This window comes from Vollenhovia emeryi, unplaced genomic scaffold, assembly GCF_000949405.1.
Source record: "Vollenhovia emeryi isolate VEMERY1.0 unplaced genomic scaffold, V.emery_V1.0 DF939197.1, whole genome shotgun sequence".
NCBI lineage: Eukaryota > Metazoa > Arthropoda > Insecta > Hymenoptera > Formicidae > Vollenhovia > Vollenhovia emeryi.
The window spans coordinates 866,343-881,164 of NW_011967169.1; the positions used below are offsets into that span (position 1 = coordinate 866,343).

Genomic DNA, 14,822 nt, shown 5'->3' on the forward strand with positions numbered 1-14,822 from the left:
CCTGCGTTCCTACCCTGTCGTTTTTAACAACGCAAATCTCTTTGAAGCATTACAGAAACTTATATTGTTTATCGTTATGCAAAGAAACATTTGATATTTCAACTGAAATTACATTCAGATTCGAGTTCCGTTCATATTTTACGCAATAAATTTTTCTGCAGCGGTAGAACGGTTAAAGAATGGTCATAAAGTCGATCATCAACTTGATTATGTAAATACTATAAAAATCTAGCTCGACCGAAAAGGCACTTTTCTACTCTAAGAGGTTAAGAAAGAAGCTGTACATAAAACAATATTTTAAGTAGAGAAACTTAATAATTTTAACAAATATAACTTGTTTAATATGTGATATGTAAATTATTAAGTTTTAAATGCTCTACTCTAAAACAGTCTTACGTATATCTTTTTCTTAATCTTTTGCTTTATTTATTGCTAACAAATGTCATTTGATACTATTTTTAAAAGCTTTCAGTTAATAGAATTTAGAATTGAAATTATTCCTATACCTCAGATTCGTAAGAAGACCTTTAACGGAACTATTCTTGTCATATAAATATTTTAAAGTAACGACCTCTCGAATAGATTAACATTCAAGCATTGTCGAACTTCTAATTATTAATAGGATGTATCTATTGTATATTAGTTATTTTCTAATTACTTTCACAAGAATGTTAGCTAAAGAGAAAGGAGATTCAGATTTTCAAATCTCTTGATGAAAAATTACCACTCTATCATCATTCGTTAGATTGTACATTTTATTAGATTTAATTCTCCTTCTAATAAAGAAAGAAGAACAACGCTTTGAAACGTTCGCAGCCTAAATAACACTTCAAAATACAGGACGAGGAAATGACAATGTTCTCTAAAAATTTCTAAGGTTATTCTCCGTCCTTTTTAGAAGATAATCAAATTTAACTGGAAAATTCTACCACGCATTCTCCTCCATTCCAAATAGTCAATCTAGAACGTGCAGAATCAAGCCCTTCTAACAAAGTTCACTTAATATGTGTAATATATATTTGAGAATTTCATCATTTGAAACTTATTGTTGATAACTACATCGTAATCGCAATCAGCCAGTTGCTGCAGGCGAGCACGTTTTTTCGCCAGTACTCGGCAATTTTGCTCATCACTATATTATCTTAAAGATAATTTTCCACTCAACGAACGTTACGTACTGAAAATGCTTCGCGATATAAACACTTAAGAATTGCAAAGTCAAACTATTACAAGCAAAAGTATAGAAAATATTTGTAACTAGATCACATACTTAGACATCCTTTACTTTTATCTTGGAAAAATATTGTTTCTTTTGCATCAGGCGAATTATTTCCTAACAGCCCCAAAAAGTAAATGTGCAAAATTGTAACGAAGTAATAACCGTATGAGAACTTCCTAGTGAAATATACGAAGGAAATTTTAATCGCTATAACGAGAGACATTTAACGTTCGAAATGTTTGTGGCCCTGAAAAGGGCCGTTTTTTGAACATAGTAAAAATAGTCTACATTTAACCGCCGAAGCCGTACAGAGTTCTTCCTTGGCGCTTCAGGGCGTAGACGACGTCCATAGCAGTGACAGTCTTCCTCTTAGCGTGCTCGGTGTAGGTGACCGCGTCACGAATAACGTTTTCTAGGAACACCTTCAGCACACCACGAGTCTCCTCGTAGATCAATCCGGAGATACGCTTGACTCCGCCACGACGCGCCAGACGACGGATGGCCGGCTTGGTGATACCCTGGATGTTATCGCGAAGTACTTTGCGATGTCTCTTCGCTCCTCCTTTTCCCAATCCTTTTCCTCCCTTGCCGCGGCCAGTCATGATGACTCGATTTTGATCGTCGTACGTACGTGCGTGTACTCGAGGACGAACCAAGCGGTTTTGGATGCTCGCTCGGACTGCGACCAATTTTATACCCTGGCTGCGGTGCTCCCCACCCCGCTCTAACAGCCAATAGGAACGTACTCCGTTCCTCGCCTATCCCCTCTCTCCGGCCACTATCCGTCATAGGCATAACTTGCCCCACTCTTGAGACGTTAACCAATCGCGTGCGACGCGTATTCGCTGGTACGCTATATTAATAGAGGAATTTCGACAGAACTCGCAATCCGACTTGGAAGCTCTCTGTTACTTCGTCAGACGCATCAGAAGTCTATTACGATGGCACGTACCAAGCAGACGGCTCGTAAATCGACCGGAGGGAAGGCGCCTCGTAAACAGCTAGCCACTAAAGCTGCAAGAAAAAGTGCCCCGGCTACCGGTGGTGTGAAAAAACCTCACCGTTACAGGCCCGGTACTGTAGCCCTGCGTGAGATCCGTCGTTATCAGAAAAGTACGGAACTATTGATCCGTAAATTGCCGTTTCAACGACTCGTTCGTGAGATCGCTCAGGATTTCAAGACTGATCTTCGCTTCCAAAGCTCTGCTGTGATGGCATTGCAAGAAGCCAGCGAGGCCTATCTCGTAGGTCTTTTCGAGGACACGAACTTGTGCGCTATTCATGCCAAACGAGTTACCATCATGCCTAAGGACATCCAATTGGCACGTCGTATCCGTGGCGAGAGAGCATAAGCGCAACAAGTTTTTAAAATTAATAAACGGCCCTTTTCAGGGCCAACAATCTTTCTCGAAGGATATCGACCGTTTACGCATATTTTACTTGTAATCGCTGTAAAATTATACTTGCTCTTTGTAACATCTAGGATTACACTTGTCGATCAAATTGTGTCCGAGACGAGTTTAACTTAACGTCGGATTTTCAAAAATATGAAATGTAAAATTTAAATTTGAAGGTTTGAGTCATTTTTCAATTTAAATTGATTGAAGCTTACAATTTATTATAAACAGCACTACTATTAACGAAGACATAAATGTTCTGAAGTTTACAAATTAGCGAGATTCATATATTCGTATATCACAAATTTTCTATATTTGAATGTACATATAATTGTACTTTTTCGTTGACTATGCCTGACGTTCAAGCATGAATTTAGTGGATTTTAATATAAAAATGTTTATCTTCGATTAACTTTCGGCTCAAAACCATATGAGATTACCATTGCACAACCTCATAGTGAAAAATTAGCATTATTTTTATAATTTTCTTAGCACAAAAAGTAGTGCTACTCTTTAAAGCAGAAACTGAGAGCGCATAACTTTATTAAACTGTTAGAACAGATGCATCGTTTATGCGCTAACTGTTTGACTTAAATTTCGTTCAAGAGTCCTTGTCTTCCCAAACGTTGGAAAATAAGACTTCAAAGTATATTTAATGTTATAAGAAAAAGTTGTTTTAAGATTGACAAATAATCGGCACGCAGTTTACTGACAATGAGTTGGAAAAAGTATAAGAAATTCATGAAGAAATATTGGAGTATCAAGATCTAGCCCTACCGAAAGAAAATGATAATTCTCCAATTAATTATAGGAAAAATAAGAAATAGACGTAAACAACTATGTCCATATGTTTTTTTTATAATAAATTAATGATTTTAATAGTAAATTTAAATCTAAAGTTTGCCTTGAGTTTTTGTTTCGTAAACGCTCTATTTATATCCTTTATATGTACATGTCCTTTACATTTACTTATATGATGTCGACATTTGAGAAAGTCGTTTCATTCTCTATAAAAGCTTCCTAAATTGAATTTACTTACGCTAAACGATTGCAAACTTTATTATCCAAGATTCAAATATAATCGTAGCAAGTATCGAGACAAGCACAAAATCAACGCAAAACTTTTAAAAATTGTTTTTAACAACTGAAAAAATTTGAAATCAATATTGGGTTAAGTAAAAATTATTTTCAAGAAATATATCAAATATTCCAGAAAAATGTATATAGAAATATACATTTAAATTAAATTTATTATTGTAATTAAGTTTAATTTAAATGCATTTTTACTACAATTCCAAAAACTCTTACGTACAGCCATGCAATTATCGCAGTATAGTAAAACGAGTGTTTTTATATAGCAATTAATTTAATTTTCATTAATTCGGCATTACTAGAGTGCGGTGTAATAAATTCCCGGTAATATAAACGTAATGTTTTTTTAAATCACTTGTCTATATACGTTATTGTAATAAAGAAAGTTTTGCAATGATTTTGTTTTCTTTTATTGGCATAATTGAAGTCCAAGGACCGAACTTAACTTGAAATATTCTGAAACCTATATTCTTACAGTTGAAGCTCTCTTAAATTAGCTGAGATTTAATAAACTTTTAACAATCGTGCTTACATTGTCATAATAAAAAGAGTACTATAAGGTATATTTTGCCGACGCGACATATTCATCACTGATGGGAACATTAGATTGTTAATTTCAAAATCATCGTTTTCGTCATTTATATTTTATTTATTAACATTTTCTCTGAAATAATGGAAATGAGAAACACAAGTTTCAGCAGTGTATTCAAGAGAAACGTACGAGCAGCTGCCGTAGCGGTATTCAGCCAATGGCAGCATCGCTCGCACGCCATTGGCCAACGTTAGCGACCCAATTGTGTATAAATAGCCGCCACAGAAGCCGGCGGAGCCAGAACGTGTTCTACCGTCGTACGGTTCGCATCGAGGTGTTTGACGCTTTATCAGAGCATTCTCAGGATGTCCGGACGTGGCAAAGGAGGCAAGATCAAGGGGAAGGCGAAGAGCCGCTCCAACCGAGCCGGATTACAATTTCCCGTGGGTCGTATCCATCGGTTGCTGAGGAAGGGAAATTACGCCGAGCGCGTCGGCGCCGGTGCACCGGTCTACCTGGCTGCGGTTATGGAGTATCTTGCCGCTGAAGTACTGGAGTTGGCCGGCAACGCCGCCCGTGACAACAAGAAGACTAGGATTATTCCGAGACATCTGCAGCTCGCTATCCGCAATGACGAGGAATTGAACAAGCTCCTCTCTGGTGTCACCATTGCCCAGGGTGGTGTGTTGCCGAACATTCAGGCGGTGTTGTTGCCGAAAAAGACCGAGAAGAAGGCGTAATCGTGAACCGATTACGAGATACGACATGCAACATGCAATTTGTTGCTAGAAATGACAAATGGCCCTTTTCAGGGCCCCAAATATTCGTACGATAGCACAATCTCGTCTGTTTCGTGTACATTTGTCCCTTACTTTTTATCTCGCAATAGTTTATAAAAAAATATCAATCAATATTGAAGCAGGAAAGAGCACTTGGAAGACTTGCTCGGGAAGTTCCATCTTCTCAGTTCCGAGATGATAGAAAAGAGTTCGCAAGTTACGTTAAAAATTGAATCTGTAAGTTGTTGAAGGCAGTTTTACTTTGTGACCTAACCTAACTAATAGTTAAATTAAACGTCCATCTTCGTCTAATTTGAAGGAAAAACTAGCAATAAGACATTTGATTTAACTCTATGTTAATTTACAAGAGATTGAAACAACCCCGGCTCTAAAACTGTTATGTATAACCTAAAACGTAGAGGAAATCGCCTATTGTGATAGAATCCTAATAAGAGAGCGGGATTTCTACACTTTCTACTACATCGATACGCATCATCTGTTGGTTCCACTATGAATTTATTGCCCTAGGAGTGAAATCTACATCTCTAAATAAAAAATTTATTGTTAGATTGTGTAATAGTTGCACGAAAAGAGATTTGTGATTGAATTTGAATGTTGCAAACTTGCTATCTCATACTAGAAACCTATCTTATAATCGGGGACTTTCCTATATGTATGTACATACTTTTTAACGGAAAACAATTATGTAGAGAAATATATAAATGTCTCAAGTTTTATTTTTTCTACGTTTTATGCAAATTGTAAATTTAAAAACTACTTTATATAGAAGCAATAGGGATAAAAAGCATGAGAAGGCCTTTGGGTTTGGATCTAGGGTCCCCAATCCAAGTTGTTTCTTTTCACACGTAACACGTGTCCTAAGAAATAATAAAATGTTAGAATTATATAATACAGATCTGATTATTCAAGACAGATATTGTTTTCAAATATATTCTTGAAATCCCACAAAAGTACTCCACAAAAAGTATCTTCTAACTCTTGAGTAACTTTCCTCCTATCAAAATTAACTGTTAATTTATAAGTGAAATAATAGCAAACATATTTTAACAATTACTTTTCTACTTTGAAATTAAATCAGAGAAGACAGTATCTAAATATAGTTTTGAAGCTCATTTTAAATAGTACTTGTGTCATCAAATGTATGATTTTATTTTACCAGCTTCCACCAACCTATTTGTATAAGGCGCACATCTGGTACTTGTCATATAAAATATTATATAAAGGAGTAGTTTCATACAAACACATATCATATACATATTCGACAATTTATATTATTAGTATACACTATACAGTATTGTGATTGTTAGAATTTACATGTGTATTTGTAAAAGACTGGGTAGTAATAGTCTGCCTGGATTAAATTGTATATTTCTTGATAAACATTCATAAAAGTTGAGCAATTAATTTATTTAACAGTGGTATCATAAATAGCATTGCTTTTTGTGTCAGGAATAAGTATCAAATAGCTTACAAGTCACGAGATTTGCATTTTTTCTCATGATAATGTTTATGTACATATACACATACATTATCACGAGAAAGAAAAGTTATGCATGGCATATATGTGTGTGCTTTTCTTCACCAAAGTGGTTTCACATACGGTTCAATATACTTTGGATTGAACGCAAATTTGATATTTCTCTCTCAAGTTCTCCACCATTAGGCTTACTAAAGAGAGTTGTTAAACACTTGGAAATAACATCCTGACACTTTGTTATTATCTTTCTCCTGCAATAAAACAAGTTTTAAATTAGTGTGTCGAGTAATATTTAACATTTGCAATTTTGATAGCGACTAAAAACAAAACATTTCTTTGTGTACACCTAAATTAAATTAGGTCTTGCTCCCTTTTTCTTCTTGCTTTAAAATATTTTATTTAATTTGCAAAAAATCGGAGTTTCTGTAGATACTACTCACCTGACAAAACTATTCATTACGGTCATATTTTTTATGAAATGATTTACCAAGTTCGCTGTTGATTCGATTAGATGAAATTCATTGCCCTCATTTAACCAAATACGGGTATTTTTACCAATCATTCTAAAGACAGACAATTCATGTATAAAGTAAACACTTTGTAACACCAGAAATTTGAATTTAATCAACTTACTTATCATAGATGTCTAAAAGATCTTCCATTGCCACTCCCAATTCCAAAAAAGAAGTTATAATACTAGTATTAGTTACTTTATATTTACATGCCTTCATTTCCAGTTGTTTTACTAGAAAATCTAAAATGTGAAAATAAAAGAATTTATGAAAGACACATTGTAATAAAACTATATTATCGACTTGAAATAAAAATACACATATGAAATAATTACCAAGTGGAAAACAATATGGCGATCCAATGTATTCTTGACCAAGTAAATTAATTTTACACATCAAGATGGTCATTTTATCTTCATTCGATGGTTCTGTTGCATTTTCTAATTCTGTAATCATTAAGAATTCACTGGAAAGCTCAAAAAAGTATTGTTACAATGTTATAAATATGTATGTAAAATGTATATATTGTATACCGTTATCAATTATGTTGGTCCAAATGCCTTTAATCAACATGTCATCTTGATGACCAGAGCAATGAATTATAGCCAGTTTGCATTCCCAAAGTTGTAAGGGTTCTGCATATTCTTCATATAACTGTAATTAATGTTATACATAAGAATTTCCAGGAAAATGATACTTAAAGAGAGGTGAAATATATCTATCAAAATTACAAACCTGTGTAATGTCGAGTAATGAAGAATTTAATCTCAATTTTGCATCTGTAACTATCATCGTATCAAATAGGTTTTGCCGATTGGTGATAATCTCAAGTATCTGTTAAACAAACGATAAATAATTAATACTCTAAATGTACTACCCTAAAATGAAAAGCTTGAAATATACCTGTTGTTGCATTCTAGCTACTTCCAATTTATCCTCCAATTCACGTAAAAAAATTCCAAGATAAGGAGCATATCCAGTCTGATCGCTTCGCATACATACAACTGCTCGTGCTAGATATTCAACTCTCTTTGAGAGCGATATTTCCGCTCTGTACAAAAAACGAATAAAAATTTTAATATCTTTGCAAAAGAATCATATATTATAAGTAATATGTGTACATACCCGACTTTGCTGGCTAAAGAATCCAAGATTTTTGCTGCAGCAGCGTGATTCTTATTTCTTTCATAGAATTGCCAAAGTAATTCAGGTGCATTGACACGATTGAGGTAAGTTTCTAGCGAAGGCGCAGCAAAAGCAACTAATTCACCGTGAAGTCCTCTATCAATCATCCAAGTATAAATAGAAGAATGGAGAGTTTCACACGGTGCGTGCAGTGCATCGTCTATGATCTCGTGTAACTAACAAAGAAAAAATATATTTCAAATAAGTATTTCGAATAATTAAAAATATTACATTACATTACACTACGTACAATTTCTTTCGCCGGCATTACTATAGTATTTGACACCGTTTGTAAAGGTGGTCCTGGCTTGCTCGGTATAGTTGGTGTTAAAGGATTAGAGATGCTCTGATGATACAAGTGATCCAACATGGTGGTAAATTCCTTATAAATCTCTAAACTGTAAAAATAACCCAAAAAAATGCGTTAAATTATTACTCGTGGCTATCAATACATGTATAAAGGTATACACTGTTGTCACGTACCGCTTTGTAAAAGCCAGATTTCCTTCTTGATCCTCTATGGGCTCGTTGTTCTTATAATAATGCGAAGCAGCATTATTGGGATCTATCCTTTCCGCACAACAAATACATAATTCAAGTACACCCGTGTAGAATTGACATGCAACAAACTGCTGGCACACTGCATTCAAATTCAACCTGGGTGCTACCTCTTTACAAAGCTGTATACATATTTAATAAATAAGTAAAATTAAACATTGTCTTGCGTTGAGCAAATAATATTAAAACATACCATTAAAGCAGATTGCAGATAACGTTCTTTTTCCTCAGGATTAGTGCAGCCTTTTGCTTTAAGCAGAATTTCATTTGCCTAAATTTATAAAGATGGTTATATTTATACAAATGTTCATATCTATAACTATAGAATAAAAGATAACACATTCGTATTATACCTTGGAGCAAACGGCATCTTCAGTTCTATATAAGTTGGGACACACTTCTCTTAATTTCGCACTTACGGAATCTACCGATGCATTATCCCCAAGATAACTAAAAAATATTGACTGTAAATTACTGGACTACTTTTATCAAATTCGCAAACTTACCTATCAATCAAATGAACAATGAGTAGAGAGGATATTTCGTGGCCTATTAGTATCAAGTCTCTAAAGGTAGCTGTAGAAAATTGAGTAATCTGATCCTGAAAGATATAATCATAGATTTTTATCATGAAAATAAAAACCAGCTTTTAAAAAAAATGTAATTAAAATTAAATAATAACCTTTGATAGACAGTTGATGATATTATTTAGCTGATTCTCGCATAATATTTTCCATAAACCCAAAACCTCGCAAGCATGAGTGATGAAAACTTTTAAAGCATCCAACGAATTTCTTTCTTCCACAATTGGTTCTTGAAAATGACTTTGAATTGTCGTTTCAAAACCATCTGTTAAACCTCTACTTGTGCTTTGCCTGTATACGTATACACTTGGTTTTAGTCTTAATTGACTTACTGATTACCTTATTATGCTAATAAAATAATTGTGTATTATATCAAAGACTTATATTTTAGAAAATACATACTGTTTTGTAATACGTGTATTTTTGTTCAAGAAAGATTTTAACGCTTGCAAGTGACCTAAAATCCAAGCTATTTGCGTTGCTGGTACTGTACTGGATATCTGAAAAAAGATAAGTAATACCTATGACTTATAAATATTATTATTTTTGGGACTTTAACTTAAACATAATTTGTCTCAAAGTAGTTCAAAGAATCGAGAAATTCGTTAAAAAATTAGGTTCACTAACAATCTTTATCTAATATCACTTACCACGCTTTTATTATTTATCGTTTCTTGTTTTATACATCTTACATTCCATATAGGACGAAGTATTCTTCCTACATACAAGTATAACCCACTATGTTTGGCGGAGAAATGTTGCAAACCAATGTCTGTGCTGAGCCCCATTTGCGTAGGTGATCGAAAGGTTTGAACTCTAGAATCAAAGCTTGGCACTCGAGGCGTAGACGTACGTAAATCTGCAATGTATTGAAATTTATTTTCAATATAAATCGAATATTATATGGAGATTTATCCTAATTAATCCTATACTATAAGAAACAATAAGATACCTGGGTTTATGGTAGGAAAGCTAGAATGCATATCAATTGATGGATAAATCCCTGCTATTCTTTGACCACCATGTAGGAAGAATGCACGAGTTGCCCATTCCGACAACTAATAATAAAAATACATATTAATGCATTATTATTAGAGAGAGAGTGTGTGCGAGTTTTATAAATTATACAAATGTGTGTGTAAAAAATATGCCGTTACCTGAGCATTTTGAGAACTTTCGAGCGTCGCCAAGATTAGGCATGTAGCACAAGCTTGTTCCAAGGATTGTGTTTGAAAATATGCGCGCACTACTTCAGTATCAGGCCCACGTTGTTCTAAAAGAAGCTGTTTCAATATATCTACAGGACGAACTTGCATTAAGATTAACGCTCCCTGTAACAAAGCGAATAGAATAAGAATAATAAACAATGTATGCGCATGTCTCATATAAATATAGATAAGAATGTACTCATTAGATACCTGTGCTGTTAAAAATATAAATTTTCTTGGTGGTTCCATATGTTGGCGCACTAACAGAGGAGGCTCACCCTGAGCACTGCTTTGCTTCTCTATATGTATAGCTGAATCTCTTATGATCTCCTCCATAGCCCAAGCTGGACTATCAAGAGGCAAGATACTTTGTGTTTCAGCCAAGAAATTTGTGAATGGATAAGCATCGTTACTTAAACACCATGCAGTTTCCGTGTCACCACCGCAAACAAGGAAGAGGGTACCTAGAAAATGTTAGAGTGCGGCAAGTCACGTTAAACGCGTTATTCACGACGTATTGCAAGAAAATAATTTACCCTTTCGATAATATGCCATTTGTACTTTTCGTGGTCTCATTACTGGAGCATTTGCAGCATAGCCTGGTGGTAATCTGACGTGTATCAATTGTAAACCTTGTGGCCTACTCGAGGGATTTGTAACAGAAGTGCAGCTGAAGTAGAAACGAGTTCCCGTTGCCGCAACAACAACCAAATTCAAGTGTACCGATTCGTATTCCATTATGGCTGATATGCTTACAAGAGGTCGAAAATTGTTACTATCCAGAGTTCTGTAAGAAAAAAGTTGCGTTGATTCGTAATTCATTAGTTAGTTAATATTACATCAAACTATTAAAAGATTACCTACTTAACAACATGGACAGTATTTTGTACCAGGGAAGCCTGAGATAACGAAGTGACTTTAGATGCGCCACCGTTATCAATATCCCAAACTGTGATTGTACCCCTATCACCCAAAGTATACAAAATGTTACGTGAATCATCCACAGATATCTGTATTATAGCTTCTTCCTCCGATAAAGCCATGGTGACAAACGACGGTACTAGAAATGACAATGGACCTTCCGAATGATTAACCTTTTTACATCGTTTGCCGAACCAGCTGCTTTCCGCCTGCAAAAAAAAACACCCATTAGTGTAAAGATTTAGAGCAATAAAATATAAATCTCGGTTGTAAAGATTTTCAACCTGATAATATATCTCAAACAGCGATCCATTTCTTCCACCAAGGAATATCCTGCCGCTACTGGTATTAGCAATCGTAGTGATTCCTATTCCATCAGTTGTAACAGTAAAGATCGGTTCTGGGACTAACTGCATTTCTACAAATACACACAAAGAACAATGATTGTATCCAGAGGGTGATTATTAACGGACACGAATACAGAATTATGATCATTACCTCCTCCATCATCAGGTATCGTAACACCAAGAATGGTTATTTCTACCGTTGTCGTGAGAATCAATAAGTACTTGACATAACTCTGGAAAATTCCTGCCTTGGGCTTTACTAAACCTACGCTTATAATAGTCTCGTTTAAACAATCAAAGTAAGCGACATCAGACCTGTACAATTTTAGAACAAAAGTTTACGCATTTCAGTTCTGAACATATAAATTTATATAAATACTTGTCAATAAAATTCAAAATTCAGTACTCACTCATTTTCATACGACCACAGATAAATATCGCTGTCGATTGTAAGCCACGCCTTCGAAATTTCCGTAAAAAGACCCATCATGCAATGACATTGCATATCTATATTTCTATTAAGGATTAAATATATTTGACTTATTCATTAAACGGTCACACGTGATACAGAAATATAAGAAAAAATTATGCGTGATTTCATATAAGAGCAGCTGATTCTTAATCGGTAGGTCTCAACTCTCGTTTCATGTTTCAGTTATGAGAGTGTTTGATTGGAAATGACAGGAATAAAGTTTAACGTTGCCAGTAAATAATTAACGAATAGAGAAAATTATTAAACGATCCAATTGGTAGATGATTTATTTAATAAAAATCCATTTTGACCATCCGGATTGTGGTCCTTTTCAAGGACTATGTATTCAATTGAGCTCATTATCGAGTCTATGATAGAAAAAAAGTCCAAATTATAAAAAATTGAAAATTATCGTCTCCTGTTTGGCCATTGGTTGAAGGAGTTTGTGTTGCAAGGCACGTCAATACGGTGCAATGGCTAACAGTAGAGTTTTGTATACGTATTCCTTGAAAAGGGCCACAATCTGGATGGTTAAAACGTTGAATTTTTATTAAATGAATAAACCACCTGCCAGTTGGGTCACTTAATAATTTTCCCTGTTCTGTAATCGGAAAGTTGACGATAAACAAAAGAAGTGACCTATTTTAGGAATGATACGTTGATGCACAATAAGAACATTTGCTCTCACTACTTAAAAATGTATGCAGAAAGGATACGGCCAAAGTGTTCCATTACTTCAGAAGGCAAGGGAATTTTGCTATGTATCTTCATTTGATTAATATTTGTCAAAGTCAACGACGCGCCATTTAAATTAGGATAGTCGTGATCATCAAGACCACTAACGGTCGGTCCACCTGTAGAAAGTACATTACTCGCAGTTAGTTTATCCTCAAAATTGGCGTTAATATCTACAGTTACACTTTTGGATTTACAAATTTCTTTATGTAGCCGACGTACGACTTACCTTGCACATTGTATCGCATAAGATTAATTAAGGATGGAAAATTGCTGTCCGCAATAATGTGTTTATCCACCATTTTTCCAGCCATCTCTAACGAATCTAAGTGCATTTTTAGTGGCTCCATTTCTGTAAGCGTCATATTCCTCATTTCCTAAAGGAAATACTAAAAAAAAATGACGATATATGTAAACATGTAAACGATCGCAAATCTATTATAAGTGAGAGTATCATATAAGGTGTATTCCACTTAGCACTTTATTTTACAGCCAATAAATACCTTTAAAAATTTTGCGCAAGTTGATTTTGCTCGTATAAAATAGAAATAAATTTTTTTAACGCAAAGAGCACATTGTAGATCAAGCTTTAACATTTGCTAAAGCGTAATTGGAGTAACAAGTGTTGCAAGCGTAAATGAAACGTACCCACAGAGCTCAAAAAGTGGGGAAAAAAGATAAACTTTTCTTTATTCCTTTAGAATTACCTCTAATATTGAATGACACGAGGAAAAAAACGCTATCTTTAATGTAAAAAGTAAAGTTAAAAATTACGAAGATTCGGCAACGCCGAAATCGTGTGACAAGTAACACCATTTTAGAGGGAAATTTTTCGTTTGGTTTACTCTTTTACGGGGAATTTTAGAGGAAAGATGAGTTATAGGTTAGAATTGGAAAACGTGCATTTCTTCTAGAGATTAGAGCGCGATGTTTTTGAAAGCACAGAATAATGTAGGAGGAATTGACTGTAAATTACGGCAGGTGTTCGATAACAACATACTTACGTGGGCGCGCTACAATTCTTTCGAGGCGAGTAGAAAACATTAAGCGTAACTCCAACCGCGCTCCGCACTCACACGCGCCGGGCCGGCATCGCATTCGAATAAATTCAATTTCAACGGTACTCCTGTCGCGCATTCGCTCGTAGTACGTACATACTTGTGCGCATGCGCATATTACAGTTCAGCTGTAAAGAACAGACCCATCGAATCGCGCAATCACTTTGACGAACCCGCGCGCGCATTTGAACCTTTGAACGTTCAATTAATTGTAGTGCTGCTTTCAGTAACACATTTATGTTTAAAATTTATGTTGAAAAAATCTAAATATTTTTTGGATAGAGATTTTATAATCCACAGACACATCTAATTCATCAGGCAGAGCAATATATATTTAACTACTACAAATTTTGCAAGAGATAAAGGATAGAGATAAGGAAAGTGATAAAGAAAGGATACAGTTGATCTGAAGAAATTACATAGTCGAATAATTTTGTACTGAAAAAATAATTCTTTTTTTTTCGTTACAAGAACCTCAAGTTATGTAAAGAGTAACATTACAAGAACCTCAAGTTATGTAAAGAGTAAATTTACATAATCACTAACAAAATGGTATAATTATCAGGGTTGGGAAAGTTACTTTATAAAAGTATCTGGTTACAAAAAAATTTCAAATTTTAATCGACCTGGCCCGCACTTATTGAATACGCTTTCACAACGTTTCGACCTTTGGTTTAGGTCCTATCTATAATAGTTACAGTTACAGTTGCTTCGCTAAAAATGTA

The 14,822-nt window shown here is 34.7% G+C and overlaps 4 protein-coding genes and 1 long non-coding RNA gene across 5 annotated transcripts; 2 read left to right on the plus strand and 3 right to left on the minus strand.

Moving 5' to 3' along the window:
- Positions 1-72: 72 nt before the first annotated feature.
- On the minus strand, positions 73-1,837 carry LOC105562017 (histone H4). The gene has a single exon (XM_012012498.1). The coding sequence runs from the start codon at positions 1,819-1,821 to the stop codon at positions 1,510-1,512; it is 312 nt and encodes a 103-aa protein (XP_011867888.1). The 5' UTR covers positions 1,822-1,837; the 3' UTR covers positions 73-1,509.
- A 286-nt stretch (positions 1,838-2,123) lies between these two features.
- LOC105562018 (histone H3) lies at positions 2,124-2,781 on the plus strand. Its single transcript, XM_012012499.1, has one exon. It carries the CDS (start codon positions 2,161-2,163, stop codon positions 2,569-2,571), a length of 411 nt encoding a protein of 136 aa, XP_011867889.1. The 5' UTR covers positions 2,124-2,160; the 3' UTR covers positions 2,572-2,781.
- A 1,758-nt stretch (positions 2,782-4,539) lies between these two features.
- LOC105562019 (histone H2A-like) lies at positions 4,540-5,556 on the plus strand. The gene has a single exon (XM_012012500.1). The coding sequence runs from the start codon at positions 4,606-4,608 to the stop codon at positions 4,978-4,980; it is 375 nt and encodes a 124-aa protein (XP_011867890.1). The 5' UTR covers positions 4,540-4,605; the 3' UTR covers positions 4,981-5,556.
- A 733-nt stretch (positions 5,557-6,289) lies between these two features.
- LOC105562020 (nuclear pore complex protein Nup155) lies at positions 6,290-14,153 on the minus strand. The gene is made up of 27 exons (XM_012012501.1): positions 14,040-14,153; positions 13,269-13,428; positions 13,021-13,158; positions 12,243-12,339; positions 11,984-12,147; positions 11,770-11,903; positions 11,429-11,694; positions 11,101-11,351; positions 10,775-11,028; positions 10,514-10,687; positions 10,309-10,414; positions 10,007-10,215; positions 9,759-9,856; positions 9,455-9,647; positions 9,279-9,373; positions 9,126-9,222; positions 8,966-9,043; positions 8,698-8,894; positions 8,465-8,612; positions 8,155-8,390; positions 7,933-8,080; positions 7,765-7,863; positions 7,563-7,683; positions 7,365-7,475; positions 7,151-7,271; positions 6,958-7,080; positions 6,290-6,768 (listed from the first exon to the last, which is right to left on the minus strand). The coding sequence occupies exons 2-27, from the start codon at positions 13,411-13,413 to the stop codon at positions 6,633-6,635; spliced, it is 3,939 nt and encodes a 1,312-aa protein (XP_011867891.1). The 5' UTR covers positions 13,414-13,428; positions 14,040-14,153; the 3' UTR covers positions 6,290-6,632.
- A 380-nt stretch (positions 14,154-14,533) lies between these two features.
- Positions 14,534-14,814, minus strand: LOC105562022. The gene is made up of 2 exons (XR_001008945.1): positions 14,605-14,814; positions 14,534-14,571 (listed from the first exon to the last, which is right to left on the minus strand). It is a non-coding gene; the product is annotated as an uncharacterized LOC105562022 (long non-coding RNA).
- Positions 14,815-14,822: the final 8 nt, after the last annotated feature.